Source organism: Periophthalmus magnuspinnatus, chromosome 5, assembly GCF_009829125.3.
Source record: "Periophthalmus magnuspinnatus isolate fPerMag1 chromosome 5, fPerMag1.2.pri, whole genome shotgun sequence".
NCBI lineage: Eukaryota > Metazoa > Chordata > Actinopteri > Gobiiformes > Gobiidae > Periophthalmus > Periophthalmus magnuspinnatus.
The window spans coordinates 13,785,044-13,800,200 of NC_047130.1; the positions used below are offsets into that span (position 1 = coordinate 13,785,044).

Consider the following 15,157-nt stretch of genomic DNA (forward strand, 5'->3'; position numbering starts at 1 on the left):
CCACGAGAGAACCAGAGAGAGAGAAAGAGAAAGAAAGGAGGCAGAGAGAGAGAGAGGAGGGGAGAAGGAAGAGAGGAGGGACAAAGGAGGGAGAGAGAGAGAGGGCAAAGGAGGGGTGGGGGAGAAGGAGGGAGAGAGACGAGGCCAAGTGAGGGAGAGAGGAGGGGGAGAAGGAAGAGAGGAAGGACAAAGGAGGGAGAGAGAGGGCAAAGGAGGGGTGGGGGAGAAGGAGGGAGAGAGATGAGGCCAAGTGAGGGAGAGAGGAGGGGGAGAAGGAAGAGAGGAAGGACAATGGAGGGAGAGAGGGCAGCGAGGGGTGGGGGAGAAGGAGGGAGAGAGACGAGGCCAAAAGAGGGAGAGAGGAGGGGGAGAAGGAAGAGGGGGAAAAAGGAAGGACAAAGGAGGGAGAGAGAGAGAGGGCAGAGAGGGGGAGGAGAAGGAGGGAGAGAGACTTGGCCAAGAGAGGGAGAGAAGAGAGGGAGAAGGAAGAGAGGAAGGACGAGAAGGAGGTTTCCTCCATTACTCCTGACTTCTCTAACCCTCTTTTGCACTCTCCACTCTCTCTCTCTTCCCTCCCGTCCTCCTCCCGTCCTCCTCCCGTCCTCCTCCCGTCCTCCTCCCGTCCTCCTCCCGTCCTCCTCCCGTCCTCCTCCCGTCCTCCTCCCGTCCTCCTCCCGTCCTCCTCCCGTCCCTGTTTGGGCTGATTTTCTTCGAGGTTGGGGTTAAGTCCCTTTGTGCCTGGGATCTTTGGTTATTAGCGTTTATAGATTGAGAGTGGAGACCCCCACCACAGGCGAGGGAGGAGTCAGGCCAGTACTGTATCCTGTCATCCTAAACAAAATGAAACATGAAATACCGATACTTCTGCTACTTTTATTACTACTGCTAACTGCAAATACACCTATACTGCAAATACTACTACAATTAATACTACTTCTTCAGCACAATGTTGATATTTTGAAGAATTGCTACTGAAGTACTGTTACTACAGGGCTGTGCTGGTGGAGGGTCCCAGGCTAAAGCTAAACCCTAATAACCAAAGAGGGTCATGCTAGTCCCTCGCTCTCTCTTTCTCTGTCTCTCTCTCCTCTGCATGTGGGATGGTCTTGCTCTATCTCTGTCTCTCTCGCTCCATCTCTGTCGCTCTTCTCTCTCTCTAGTTTCCCTCTTTCTAGACTCTGCCTCTCCGACAGGTCCCTCTTTCCCTCTGTGTGTCTCACTTTCTCTTTTCTCTCTCCCCCTACCTCTCGCTCTCTTCTCTCTACCTCCCTCTCATCTCCCTCTCTCTTTCTCTCGCTCTTCCTCTGCAGCTCTGTGGCCTCTGCTTTATATCCGTGTCTTTACCCCCCACACACTTGTACATACAGAGGTCGGGATAAGCATAAATGAGGTGCCCCCTGTTTTGTGCACCCTTCCTCCCTCCTTCCTTCCTCCTCCATCCTCCATCCTCCTCCACCTCCTCCTCCTCCTCCTCCTCCTCAGCTCACGTTTGATCCTTCTCTAATGAGCATGGATCCACAGAGGAGGAAAAAGGCATTGGATACTGACGGAAGAGTGAAGCTGCAGAGTGATACGAGCGTCACTGTTTCAGGATAAACGAGTAAATAAATAAAAGGACGAGCACACACAGGGCAGGGTTTGGGGGGTGGGTGGAAACGGGGATTTTCAGAGTAATGGCGTCTTGAATATAGGAGAATGAAGGTTACTCAAACATTAACGAATCACTGTAAATGCAACTTCAGCGGGTCAATGAGAAGAAATAACCATCTCTCCACCCCTCCCTCTCTCTGTCCTTCTCTTCCTCCGTGGCCCTAATGAGAAGCGTGACTAGCAGCTGGTCCTCAGGGGGTCTCGGTGTCCACCCTCCCCCAACGAGACGCTCTCATCCTGGGATCAAAGTGGACACGTCTCCCCCCTCTCTTCTCCCTCCATCTCTTCATCTCTCAATTCCTCCCTCCCTCCCTCTCTCTCTCTCTCTCCCCCCAGTGATAATGACCTCAGGTACCCCCCCTGCACCAGTAGGCGACCCCCGTAACGGGCCCAAGTGAAGCAACGTGGTAATAGGCAGTTTATTGGCGAGATGAAGAAGAAAGGGAAGAGAGGGAAGAGGGAGAGGGAGGGACAGAGGGAAAAGGAGATAGAGAAGAGGGAGTAGAGAGAGGGGATGAAAGAAAGATGAGAAATGAGAGAGGGAGAAGGGTGAGATGGAGGAGAGATAAGAAGAGAGGCAAAGAGGAAGAGAGGAAGGAGAGAGGGGTGAGGGAGAGAGAGATTGGGTAGACATGAAAGAGACTGGCAGAGACATGAGAGAGAGGGAAAGAGGAGATGGAGGAAAGAAAAAGGGAGGGATGCAGCGAGCGAGGCAGGGAGAGGGGAGGGAAAGAGAGGGAGAGGGATGGAGGAGAGAGGAGGAAGCAAGGGAGGAGTGAGGAAGAGAGGGACGGCATACAAATGCAAGAGATGCACACAGGTGAGAGAGAGAAAGTGGAAGAGATGGAGGACAGAGAGAGGGAGAGATGTACTGAGGGATAATGAGGAGAGAAAGAGAGAGATGGGGAGAGATAGAGGGGGCAATCACTGTGGTGAAAGGTTAATGAGCAGAGAGTGGACAGTTGGTGGAGACGCTGTGAGGAAAATGACACAAACAAACAAAATGGAGGACGAGTCCAAGCAGCACTAATGACACGACTGGACCTCATCTGAGTAACTCACTACCTCACCATAGTACCTCAGTACTTTTTATGTTTTTACTACGTACGATTACAATGTGCAATATCATTTTATGTTCACAATGTCCTGCTGGGAGTGTACTGCATGCATGTCTATGGCAGGTGAATTTCCCTGGCTGGGGATTAATAAAGTATTTATCTCTCTCTCTATCAGAATGTTCAGCAGTTACCATGGTGACATGTTTCTCACCTGTCGGCCACTTAACATGTACAGAGGTACATTTCTCACCTGTCGGTTGGTTAGTATTTACAGGTGTGTTTCTCAATTGTTGGTGTTGTATTTAACAGGTGTATTTTTCTCACCCGTCTGTCGGTTAGTATGTACAGGTGCTAGTTGTATTTAACAGGTGTATTTTTCTCACCTGTCGGTCGGTTAGCGTGTACAGGTGCTGCTTGTCGGGGCTGAAGAGCATGTCTCGGAGCAGAGCACTTCCTCCTTCGCTCACGGTCACTTTCTCGTAGACCAGAGCCGGACGAGATGGGCTGATGGAATTCACCAAGAGCTGAAGGAGAAAAAAAAAAAAACAGAAAAAGTTTTTTTAAAATATGATTGCCAAATAAGAACGTAAAATACAATATAAACCAGGAGCTGAAGAAAAAGTCCTCAAAATGGTGTCCACAACAAGAAGCGAGAGCTGAGAGGATAATTAATCATTAAATGTTAATAATCAAGTATTTTCAAGTTATAATAAACGAGACACTGGAATCACAATTTAGGATTCAAAACAAATTATTTAAGCTGTTCAATAATCAAAAGGTCCTCAAAATGGCATCTATAACAAGAAAAAAAGTAACACATATCAGAACAAACTGTTACACCACATGGATCTATCTGTGTAAAGTTTGCATGTTCTCCCTGTGCCTCTGTTTTTCTCCATCAACCCAAAACAGGCACAACAGTTAAGTTCGTCCTGACCAAGACTAGTTCAAGATGACAGGTTTAACCCAGACACACTGAAGGATGGGTCAAATGCAGAGAACACATGTGCCTAAGGGGACAAGAAAGTGTAATCAGTCTTAACATGGACATAAAAACAGCTGTGGTGTAAACAGGTGAGCCCAAAATATCCCAAATATGGCATTAATGAATTAGTAACTCTGTCCTGATACCACCTCGTCTTTTTATCTCCCTCTTCTTGCTCTCGCTTTCTTTTCTCTCTATTAAACTAGCGTCTGTGTCGGAGTGATTCATCTGTAACTAGAACAGATCTTTGTCCCTGGATCATTACCCACAAAATCACTGCCATATTTCTACTGTCTGCTCTCTCCCTCTCTTCCCTCCCTCAGCCACCACTCCCTCTCTCTTTGCATCTACGCTCCTTCACTCTTTTTCTCTCACTTTCTTCTCATTCTCCTTCTCTGACTTCTTTCTCTTCCTCATCTCTCTCTCTAGATGTGTGTCCCTCTCTTCTTGGCCCATCTCTTCATCTCACTCCACAGATCTGACTTGTAACTTAAATATGGACATAACCATTATTATTTGAGAAAAACGTCCTCAAATGTAAAAGCTTCCTGCAGACACAGCCCGTTGTTTTGGAAAACCTTTTTTTTTTTACTTTACCAAACTAAATATAAAGTCATTCTTCTCTTGAGCGTAATTGGCACGTTCAGTTTGAGTTATGGTAATTATGGCTTCGGAAACGGCGCAGAGTCTATTGTGTTTCTCCATAACAAACAGTTCATTTGTCAGACTGAAACGGCACCTACTCATTGTCACTTCTAAATGTAATCTCCCCTTCACGTTTGGGATGACATTACATCATTAAAAACCTTTTGTGTTTGCGATAAACTCATAAAAATGGATCATATATTCTCAGAGGTACAAAATCAGATTACACTGCAGTTTCTATTCAAAAACATTCCCCAGTAGCATTAGCATAGCCTCGTGTCAATCCACACAGGCTAATATGAGCGTTTATCATGCCAACTTTTATAAGGCGTTTATCAGGCTAACGTTCATCAGGATAGCTCAGGTCTGGTTAGCGTTGATAAAAATAGGGATCGTTCAGGGAAAACACGCAGAGGAAAGGAGATGAAGAGATCATATAGAGAGGAGAGCGAGGGATCAGATGGAGGAGAGGAGAGGGGGAGATGTCAGAGAAACGAGCCTGGAGGAAATACAGTGAAGCGCACAAGGAGGCCACAGTATCAGGTAAACCTGTTGTGAAGTCTAATTCGCCTAATTTGTCTGTTATTAATGTTCATATCATGATTTACGGACACAAAAGCAAAATAAAAACCACAGGATCATGTAGAGTGAGTTAATATGAACATTTTAAGAGCAAAATGATGAGCCTGACAGGAGGAGTTACAGATATATATATATATATATATATATATATACACATACATACATACATACATATATACAGTCTATGGGTGACAGACCTTCCCCTCTCGCACAAATAGAAGCTCCACAGGACACAGATGGCTTTGCATTTGTCACTGAAATTCAGGACTTTCAACTAGATTATTCTAAAATCTATATATTTTAAGTGGAAAATAGCTCTGGCCAAAGCCATGAGTAATCCCATAGGAAAAGCACACACCTGGCAACACTGGCAAACAATGTAGAAACTCCCTAAAAACTGCATTTCGTCTGGGGGCAGGACTGAACATTCTATTGCCATCATGTCAACCCACTTAGTGTTTTATTATTCACCAGAGCTGCCAGGTCTACAAAACAGACTTTTGACAAGACAAATCCAAAGACCTTAAATTCTACCAAAAACACACTCAGCTTTACTTTGACTTTCTATTGATGCATCAGAGGCTCCATTTTCCACCAAACAGCAGTGGATTTGCATTAGCGGTTTGGCTTTTTCACAGTATATTTATTTCAGTCAGGTTAAGGTCAGGATTATGGTTAAATTTAAGAACAGATAAGATTAGAGTTTTTTTCATGTTTGCAAACTGGATCTTGGCAAATCTGAGCTGTCATTTTTAGCGCTTTACATCAAGGAATCACTCACCCATTCACACACGTTCACACGCACATTCATACACCAGAGTACACAGACACTGGGGGTGACCGTATTCATCTGTGGGAGCTGCAATCGCACTGACAACCTGTGGGTCAGTGGATCTGACCCGGTCCACCAATGACGTTTATATCGAGAGCGGGCTTCAAACCGCCGACCTTCAGATCAGTGCACAGACACTACCAGCTGAGATACTGTGTCTTAATATTTGCTGGAATCACATCTGCTGATTATGAAATTAACTCCGTCTGCAGGGAAACACAGCACGCGGCCGTGATTTAGCTTTGATTGACATGGTATGCTAAACTCCGCCTCCAGCTGAAACAATGAGAATTTAGTGAGTCCCAAACACTGAACAGACATGTAATGGAGATTAATTTACTTTTCAAATCGTGTAAATGATGAATTAAAGATGCACTGTATTCCTGGTGTTTGTCTCCATGGAGATGTTATTGCTTTTGCCTGTTTGTTTCTAGAGTATTAAACATGACATCTGGCTTTTGTTTAATTACATGTGTTTTTAATGCTCCAATCTACCTTGAAGAATGCATTCTTACTGCAAGTGGGGTCACCTCTCCAGGGATCTGACCTGTAACTTGTCCTGTAGCAGCCTCATCTCATCCCCACAGAGATATAATGCTATACTGTGGGACATTACTGACAAAGCATTAACATCCCCATGGAGACAGTAAGATCCTCCCACCCCCGACTTCATCAAGAAAAAACAAACATTTCAAAAATATAATGTGAACCTTTAATATGTCATTTCCACCTTAAGTGTTTAGTGAGCAGCAGTCCGCCTTAACAGGAGGTTCAGACAAAGAAGTCTATTTTTACATTTTTATAAAAATGACCTGTCGGCTCAATCTGTTATTTATGAAAAATCTAAAAAATGATGAATCTAAAATTAAAATTCAAATCTTAAATTGAATTAGCTCGGCTCCTCATTTTCTATTTTTAGACCCGTTTGAATCCTGAGGCGACACTTACGAAATTAACTATTCAAAATGTGATCCTTTTAAATGGGAGTCATGGAGTACGGAAGCCCAACAAGGACAGCTGCTACACTGACAAATGTCAAATGGAGAAATATGTGTCAGATGCCCTCCCAGACTCCTGTATCAGTGTGTGTCAGATGCCCTCCCATCCTCTCATATCCTTATGGCTATAATTTGCAGATGTGGAGGGCACTGGACACAAAGGAACAATATTTCTCTGGAAACAAACAAGAAGAGTCCCTCCTCCAGGCTAAATAAGAGTCAGCTCTGTGGAGATGCAAGCCTGCTCACAATAAGGATGCATGGTTAAATATGTTTTTCAGAGCAATAAACACAACACAACTTTTTTTTTTTGATAAAACATTACAAACTAGAGCTATTTTTGAGCTTTTGGTTCTAGTCATTTCTCCAGCTGATCAAAGTGTGTCCAATAATCCACTAGTTCAGGGGTAAAAGCTCTTCTGTTGAAAGGAAAAATGGTTTTCTCTCCTCTCCCCACATCCCTTTCTCACTCTCCCCTCTCCCTTGAGCTCCTCTTCTTTCAAATCCTCCATTTCATGATAAAATCTCTTTCCTTCACTGCAATTCACTTCTCAATGTCTTTGTTTAGATTCCCTTTTCCTGTCCAAGATAAGACACAGGCTAACCACTCTGCCACAGCCACACAGAGAGCTCAGGAGTCAAAAATATACGTTTGAACAAATCTTTGACAGAGGAAATCGAGAGGGACGACGTTTAAAATCTCTGACACCTGTGGATCATTATGTTAGAATCTGGATATTTTAATACTCAATAATCCCAATGTGATTTGCAGCAGTTTGGAGCACTTTACTGCAGTCTATGTGCTTTTAATTAGACACATGTCAGGTGTCAGATGCCCTCCCATGCCCTCTCCTGTATCCTTGTGTTTCAGATGTGCTCCCTGTGTGTCAGATGCCGTCCTTGTATGTCAGATGCCCTCCCGCGCCCCCCTCTATCCCTGTGTGTCAGATGTTTTGCAGCGGTTTGCAGCACTTTACTGCAGTTTGGTCTAATTAAAAGCACTCACACAAAGATGAGGTCGACTGTTACAAAACAACTTTATTGTCGCTGTTTAAAGAACGCAGCTACGCCCAAAAGTCTAAAAGTGAACGTGGAAACTACTATGGGAGAGTGCTTATCCTGTGTCCTCCTCCTCCCCTGTCCCTGTGTGTCAGATGCCCTCCCCTCCTCCTGCGTCCCTATGTGTCAGATGCCCTCCCCTCCTCCTGCGTCCCTGTGTGTCAGATGCCCTCCCCTCCTCCCGTGTCCCTGTGTGTTTTGTGTTAAAGACTCCATTAGCAGCTCCAGTGGTCGGCCCCTCCCAAGGCGCTGACCCATCATCGCAATTACAAGGTGAGAATGAGCTGTGACCTTTTTGTGAAATTTCACCAAAATCTGGTTTATTTTTGAAGAATCGTTTTCAGAAGCAGAAAACTAACAGACTACAGCTATTTTTTGGAAGCTAAATATTTGAAGTTGCAACTACTATTTCTCTAAAGAATCACTATGTAACATTTCTAGTGTAGTGTCTTCAATTGGAGACTGTATAGCCTTGTCTAGAATGTTCCTCAGTAAGGCATTAAACATCTCTATCTCCGTGGAAAGCTGATAACATCACCTGGCCAAGTTACAGGTCAGATCTGTGGAGAGGCGAGTTCACTCAGTGTTAAGAATGCATTTGTTTTGAGCAATAAAAAATATCCGTAACTGAACAAATGCAAAATAGATTAATGCCATACTGTGAAACATTCCAGGCAAAGCAAAAAAATCTCCATGGAGACAAGCAGAAAGGTTACAGAGTACGCCTTTTAAGACCCTGTACCCGATTTTTCCTCTGTGTTTGAATAATATGTATCTGGCATCAGTACAGATATATTGTATAAGCAGCTCAAAATAAACCCACTGTGCACTTTTTGAGAATAAGGAAGTGTGCTATTAGCATGCTAGTTGTTGTTAGCTTTACCGTGATGTCAAAACTCCCTCTGGTCTCTGAGAGTTGTAAAAACTTATAAACTCATCATGGGGAGTAATTAGGATGTTCAGACTGCATAAAGTAAGTGTGGAGTAACTTTGGACCACTGCAAACTGTTAAAAATGAACAAGTTCTGTTTTTCACCTTTTTAAGACGATAAAAATCAGACAGAGGGACTTTAAATTCCGCTCTGAGCTGATTTGTGGTAACAGAATCTAAAATCTTGATCTTAAACACCGTTTTTGAAGGGCCCCGTGTTCGTTCAGGTGTTTCCTGTTTAAATTTACCAGATGTTTTGTTCTGCAGCGAGAAATGTCCCAGAACTAAACCAGGACCAAACTGGACCGAAACTGGACTGAACAAACACCAAACTTGAGACATCTGGCTCAAAACACAGTGCAGACTTGGATGACAGAAGCTGGTCCACCCTCTGAACACTGTCAAACTAATCTCCCCGCATGTTTCTGTGCTCCACTCCCGCTCCTCCTCAGATCGGCCTGGGACATTTCTGGCAACGAGACCCAAAATGAAACAAGCTAATACTATTCAGAAAGAGGAGCAGAGCCAGAGGAGCAGAGCCAGTGGAGCAGAGCCAGTGGAGCAGAGCCAGAGGAGCAGAGAGCCAGAGGAGCAGAGAGCCAGAGGAGCAGAGAGCCAGAGGAGCAGAGAGCCAGAGGAGCAGAGAGCCAGAGGAGCAGAGCCAGAGGAGCAGAGCCAGAGGAGCAGAGCCAGAGGAGCAGAGAGCCAGAGGAGCAGAGAGCCAGAGGAGCAGAGAGCCAGAGGAGCAGAGAGCCAGAGGAGCAGAGAGCCAGAAGAGCAGAGCCAGAGGAGCAGAGAGCTAGAGGAGCAGAGAGCCAGAGGAGCAGAGAGCCAGAGGAGCAGAGAGCCAGAGGAGCAGAGAGCCAGAGGAGCAGAGAGCCACAGGAGCAGAGCCACAGGAGCAGAGCCACAGGAGCAGAGCGCCAGAGGAGCAGAGTGCCAGAGGAGCAGAGAGCCAGAGGAGCAGAGAGCCACAGGAGCAGAGAGCCACAGGAGCAGAGCCACAGGAGCAGAGCCAGAGGAGCAGAGCGCCAGAGGAGCAGAGTGCCAGAGGAGCAGAGTGCCAGAGGAGCAGAGAGCCAGAGCCACAGGAGCAGAGCCAGAGGAGCAGAGAGCCATAACACATATGCAGAGGTAACTCCATAACTGTTACCTAGCAACCATAATGTAAATAAAGGATAAACCCTGTCTAAACTGAACAATAGTTCTGATTAGACTAATAAAAAATAAATGCTAACACCTTTATTTGGTTAAATGCAGGTGTCAGAAAAATTTCTTACTTCTGAGAAAATGGTCTCTTGTTCTGTCTGCTGTTTTACAACTCAGAGCTACTTCATGTATTTTTGTACTTTATTTCTACAAAATGCCATTTAATTAATGTAAAACTATGATAAATATTTACACTGGTTCTATCCACCAAACCCATTCAGAATCAGAAGAACATAAAAACCTGTCATATGCTCTTTAAACTAATATAACCATCTGTTACTGCGCTATAGCAACCAACAAACCGCCCAATCACGTCAGCCCCTGGGGAGGAAGGCCCGCCCACTCCACCACAGCTTTGCCAAATATGACAGTAAAGTTGAGACATTCTCTGAGCGGGCGCCAGGTTTGAAGAGAGTCGGGCGGGACAGAGACAGGAAACAAGGGGAGAAGATCTGGCAACCCACAATCTCACATCACAATGGGAGAGGAGGCTGCGGGCTCCAGGTTTGGGGGCTTTTGTTTCTCATGAAAGAAAAGAGAAATGCAAGGGGAAATTATATGATTACAGCACAGACTCAAAACAGAATAAACAAACACTCAGTACTCGATACCGATTACGATACCATGATGATAGAGAAAAAAAAGACTTTTAGACAATTGAATGTGATTTTCAACATTAAATGGTAGTACTTTCTTTTATATTCCCATGTGGCCGTATATCTGTGTAATCCTCAGTGTCCAGTAGGTTCCATAGTGGTTCATGGGTGTATACTAGTCTATGTGTCTTATACTTGTTCTGATACAGCTCAAGATCATTCTAAAGATATTCATTTCTGTGCGGTCAATGGGACTTTTTAAATATCGATACCTGCGAACAATGAGGATCTAGTTTTGATAGTAGTTTTAGTATGAACCCCACAAGGATCTATGCAGAACTATGAGGAGGTGTGGAATTCTGCAGATCACAATGACAGAAGAGGGACAGCTCAGGAACAACGGTCATTCTGGGACAAAGGGGGAAGGACCAAGGACCACAGGAGAGAAGGGGGGAAAAAAAACATCACTTATCTCCATGAAGACGTTATTGCTTGAGCTCATTTCTCCACAGATAAGACCTGTAACTTGGGCTATGTCTGTGGAGAGGTGCTGTGAAAGAGCTCCACAGTGAAGAGAGGAGAGTGTGAGAATATGTTTGGTGTTTTACTGTGAAAGAGGTTTGTGACTTTTCAGAATAAAAGCCCCACAGAGGACAGGAAGTGAGGTGTTTTACTGTGAAACAGCCTCTTTATTCTTCATATTAAAAGCCCCACAGTGCAAGAAGGGGGCATTAAAATAACTGGATAGGGTATTGCTGCTTAGAGCTGAGACGATTTTTTTCATATAGCGCAATGTAATCACAAACTGCTCATGTTCAGCTGAGTGGGGCTGACATGGCACCTGCAGCTTTTTAGGTGCCCTAGACGCTTTTTACTCGTTAGCTTCGGCTACACTCCATGTGCGCTCTAGTTAAGCTCAAGTTTTGACTGGTTACAGCAGTCACATGGTACAACATGAACGAGCATGAGAGTGATGTGAACGAGCCGCCGGTTTAGACCATGGTTCAGAAGTTCCTGGAAGCACAAACATCACCATTTATTATTTATTTATTATTCCCTTGCCTCCTTCGCGGCCGCGCAGCTCGCTCTAATCATGCGAAGTCTCATGGGAGTTGGATGTACCTGGTCGCTAAAATAATGATATACGCCATTAAGCACGGCCCACTGACCGGAGGGGACAGTAATAACATTTTTTGGTGTTTTACTGTGAAAGAGCCTCATGATCCTTCAGAGTGAAACCCCCACAGTGTACAGAGGAGGGCGTGAGGTCATGTTTGGGGTTTTACCACAGAAGGACCTCAGGACCCTTTCATTATAAAAGCCCCACAGTGCACAGAGGGGGCAGTATTCACACGTTTGGTATTTTACTGTGAATGAACCTCATGACCCTTTCAAAATAAAATCCCAACAGTGTACAGAGGAGGCAGTAATCATATGTTTGGTGTTTTATTGTTATTCCTTCAGAATAATAGCCCTAAAGAGCACAGAACGTCTTGTGACTGTGGTTCTCTCATCTGACCTCAGCTTAAAGTCACGCGCTCCTACTCGCTCTCTCTTGTTGTCTCTTGCTCACTCTCTCACTTTATGTCTCGCTGTCACTCTCTTTCTCTCGGTGTCTCTCTCTCTCTTGGTATCTCTCTTTGTGTCTCTCGTTCTCGCCATCTCTGTCTCTCTCGCTTGCTGTCTCTCTCGCTCTCGCTTGCTGTCCCTCTCGCTCTCTCGCTGTCCCTCTCTCTCTCTCTCTCTCGCCGTCTCCCTCTCTCTCTCTCGCCGTCTCCCTCTCTCTCTCTCGCCGTCTCCCTCTCTCTCTCTCTCGCCGTCTCCCTCTCTCTCTCTCTCTCGCCGTCTCCCTCTCTCTCTCTCTCTCGCCGTCTCCCTCTCTCTCTCTCTCGCCGTCTCCCTCTCTCTCTCGCCGTCTCCCTCTCTCTCTCGCCGTCTCCCTCTCTCTCTCGCCGTCTCCCTCTCTCTCTCTCGCCGTCTCCCTCTCTCTCTCACCGTCTCCCTCTCTCTTAGTAATGCCTCTTATTTAGTCCCTCTCTGTCTGCACAGCCCAGAACACTTGATCCCACCTTGTGACATCATCAGTTGGTAATCCAGAACGGGTTGTGTTTTCAGTCCACACACATTCACCAGAATCACTCAATAACTTCAGTGGCAGCAGCTATTTCCTTTTGCCTAATTCTGACTGCTCCACTCCTCTGTAAAAACACATTTATGACAGCATGTGAATACTGCCTGTTTATTGAGAAAGAGTACGAGTCTTTTTCACAGTAAACCCTCAAAGAACCTCAAATATGACCTCACACCTTCATATGTGCACGGCAGAGCTTTTATTCTGAAGGATGGTGAGGTTATTCTCAATAAAACACCACATATGTGATCACACCCTCATCCATAAAACACCAAACGTTTAAATACCGCCCCCTCTGTGCAGTGTGGGTTTTCTGTGAATGATCATGACCACCTCACATCCTGTCATTACACCACTCTTACCCAAACAGGAAGTAGCAGAACAAAACACAGGAAGTCCTTGGAGCTGTTCAAGTTTCCCTCCAAACAAAAGTGCCAGTGCGTGAAATACAGTTTAAAGATTAGATTAGGGTCATTTATGGTGGGAGCAGAGGGATTATGGGAATTCTACACTACACACAGAAAACAAGTACTTTAGGAAATGTAAGCAACAGGGCCTATAGCAGTATCTGTACCGCAACAGTAGCAGTAATAATATTGAAGTTACAGGTAGTATTCTTGCAGTAGTAGGGGTGGTAGTAGTAGCAGTAGTAGTGGTGGTGGTAGTAGTAGTAGTTAGTCGTTGTAGTAGTAGTAGCAGTTACAGTAGTAGTAATAATCAAAGCAGTGGTATGTTGGTCGTAAGTACATGTATTTGTGTCTCCTCATGCACAAATACTTTTACTTCAAATAGATTTTAAATACTTCTTCCATGACCAAAACACAAAATGTACAAAATATAACCACTGGTTTGGTGATTAGATTCAAAAACAAACAGCTAAATCAACCAAACTCCTGTGTCATTTGAGTCACAGACAAACAAAGGCGACTATTTGGCCCCGGCCCAGGCCCCGGCCCAGGCCCCGGCCCCGGTCCTGACCCCGATTGACTATTAGTTTCCTGCATATGGAGACTAATAGAACAGGTTTAAAACAGATTTAAACAAACAGATTTAAACCAGTTAAGAGAGGAAGAGGAAGGGAGGAACGGGGGAATGAAAGGAGAGATAAAGAGTGAGGGATGGCAAAGAGAAAGAAGGGAGGAGTGGAGAGGCTACAAGTGGGAGGGGAGAGAGGAGGAGAGAGAGGGGCAGAGAGAAACATAGTGGAAAGAGATAAACAGAGGAGAAGAGATACTGTAGAGAGAAAGAAGGAGAGAGAGAGAGAGAGAGAGAGAGAGGAAGGGAGAGAGGAAGGTGTCTGGGGAGGGGGAGGGCTGGTGTAGATTTGGACTCTTGTGTTGCCGTAGCGATGTGCCAGAGACAGGAGCCAAACTGAACTGTCACTGTAACAGAACAATGAACAGACTCAGACCAAATGTGCTTTTAAATCCCAGTTTGGCAGAAACAGACGTCCCTGAAGTCCTCGAACGCACCACAGAATCTATGTGAGAGAAGTTTAACCAAAAATCATACTTCACTGTCCCAAATGGGTCCGGGTTGAACCTGCATTTGACCCACCCTTCAGTGTCTCTGAGTTAAAACGGACAGCAGCAGTGGGACCCATCACCAGATCTTGGTGTCGACGATCTTAGCCGGAGGATTTGACCTGTTGTGCATGTTTTGGGTTGATGGAGAAAAATAGAGGCACAGGGAGAATATGCAAACTCCACACAGACACATACAGAAGGAGAATTGTCTCCCTTTCTTTCTCTCCCCAGGACATAACTTCCAGTGAGTCTAAAAAGAAGAGTGCCTTTGTGTTTACTTTAGTCATGTGAACCAGGACTGAACCAGGACTGAACCAGGACTAAACCAGGACTAAACCAGGACTAAACCAGGACTAAACCAGGACTAAACCAGGACTAAACCAGGACTAAACCAGGACTAAACCAGGACTAAACCAGGACTAAACCAGGACTAAACCAGGACTGAACCAGGACTGAACCAGGACTGAACCAGGACTGAACCAGGACTGAACCAGGACTGAACCAGGACTGAACCAGGACTGAACCAGGACTGAACCCTCTGACAGATGGTGTAACCTGGCTTTACACAGGCCATCAGTGAAAAGGGCACATTTTACTCCTCTTTTTCAGAATCATGTGACCTCAAACACATGAGAGGCATCAGGGGGAGGGAGGGAGAAGAGGGAGGGGAGGAGTAGGGCTGAAAGGAGAGAGGAGGAGAGGGAGGGAGGAAGGAAGGAAGGGAAATGGCAAAAGTAGAGAGGAAGAGATAGAGGTGGTGTATATATAGAGAAAGAGAAAACAAACAAGGAGAGAAGAGGAGGGGTATAGAGACAGAAGAGAAAGGAAGGAAGAGTGAACTGAAAAGGAGGGAAGGACAGAGAGAAAGGGAGGAGAGAAGGGGAGATTACAGGGAAAGAGGAGGAAAGAGAAAGGGAGGGAGAGAAAAAGAGAATTGGGATCTTGGGGAAAAATG

The 15,157-nt window shown here is 45.3% G+C and overlaps 1 protein-coding gene across 2 annotated transcripts in view; it reads right to left on the reverse strand.

Moving 5' to 3' along the window:
- Positions 1-15,157, reverse strand: part of LOC117370751 (plexin-A1-like) — a 135,450-nt gene that overhangs the window by 67,842 nt on the left and 52,451 nt on the right. For both annotated transcript variants that reach the window (XM_033966280.2, XM_055221788.1), the window contains exon 4: positions 3,092-3,232. In XM_033966280.2, coding sequence (XP_033822171.1) covers positions 3,092-3,232 — 141 coding nt within the window. The remainder of the gene's footprint in view (positions 1-3,091; positions 3,233-15,157) is intronic.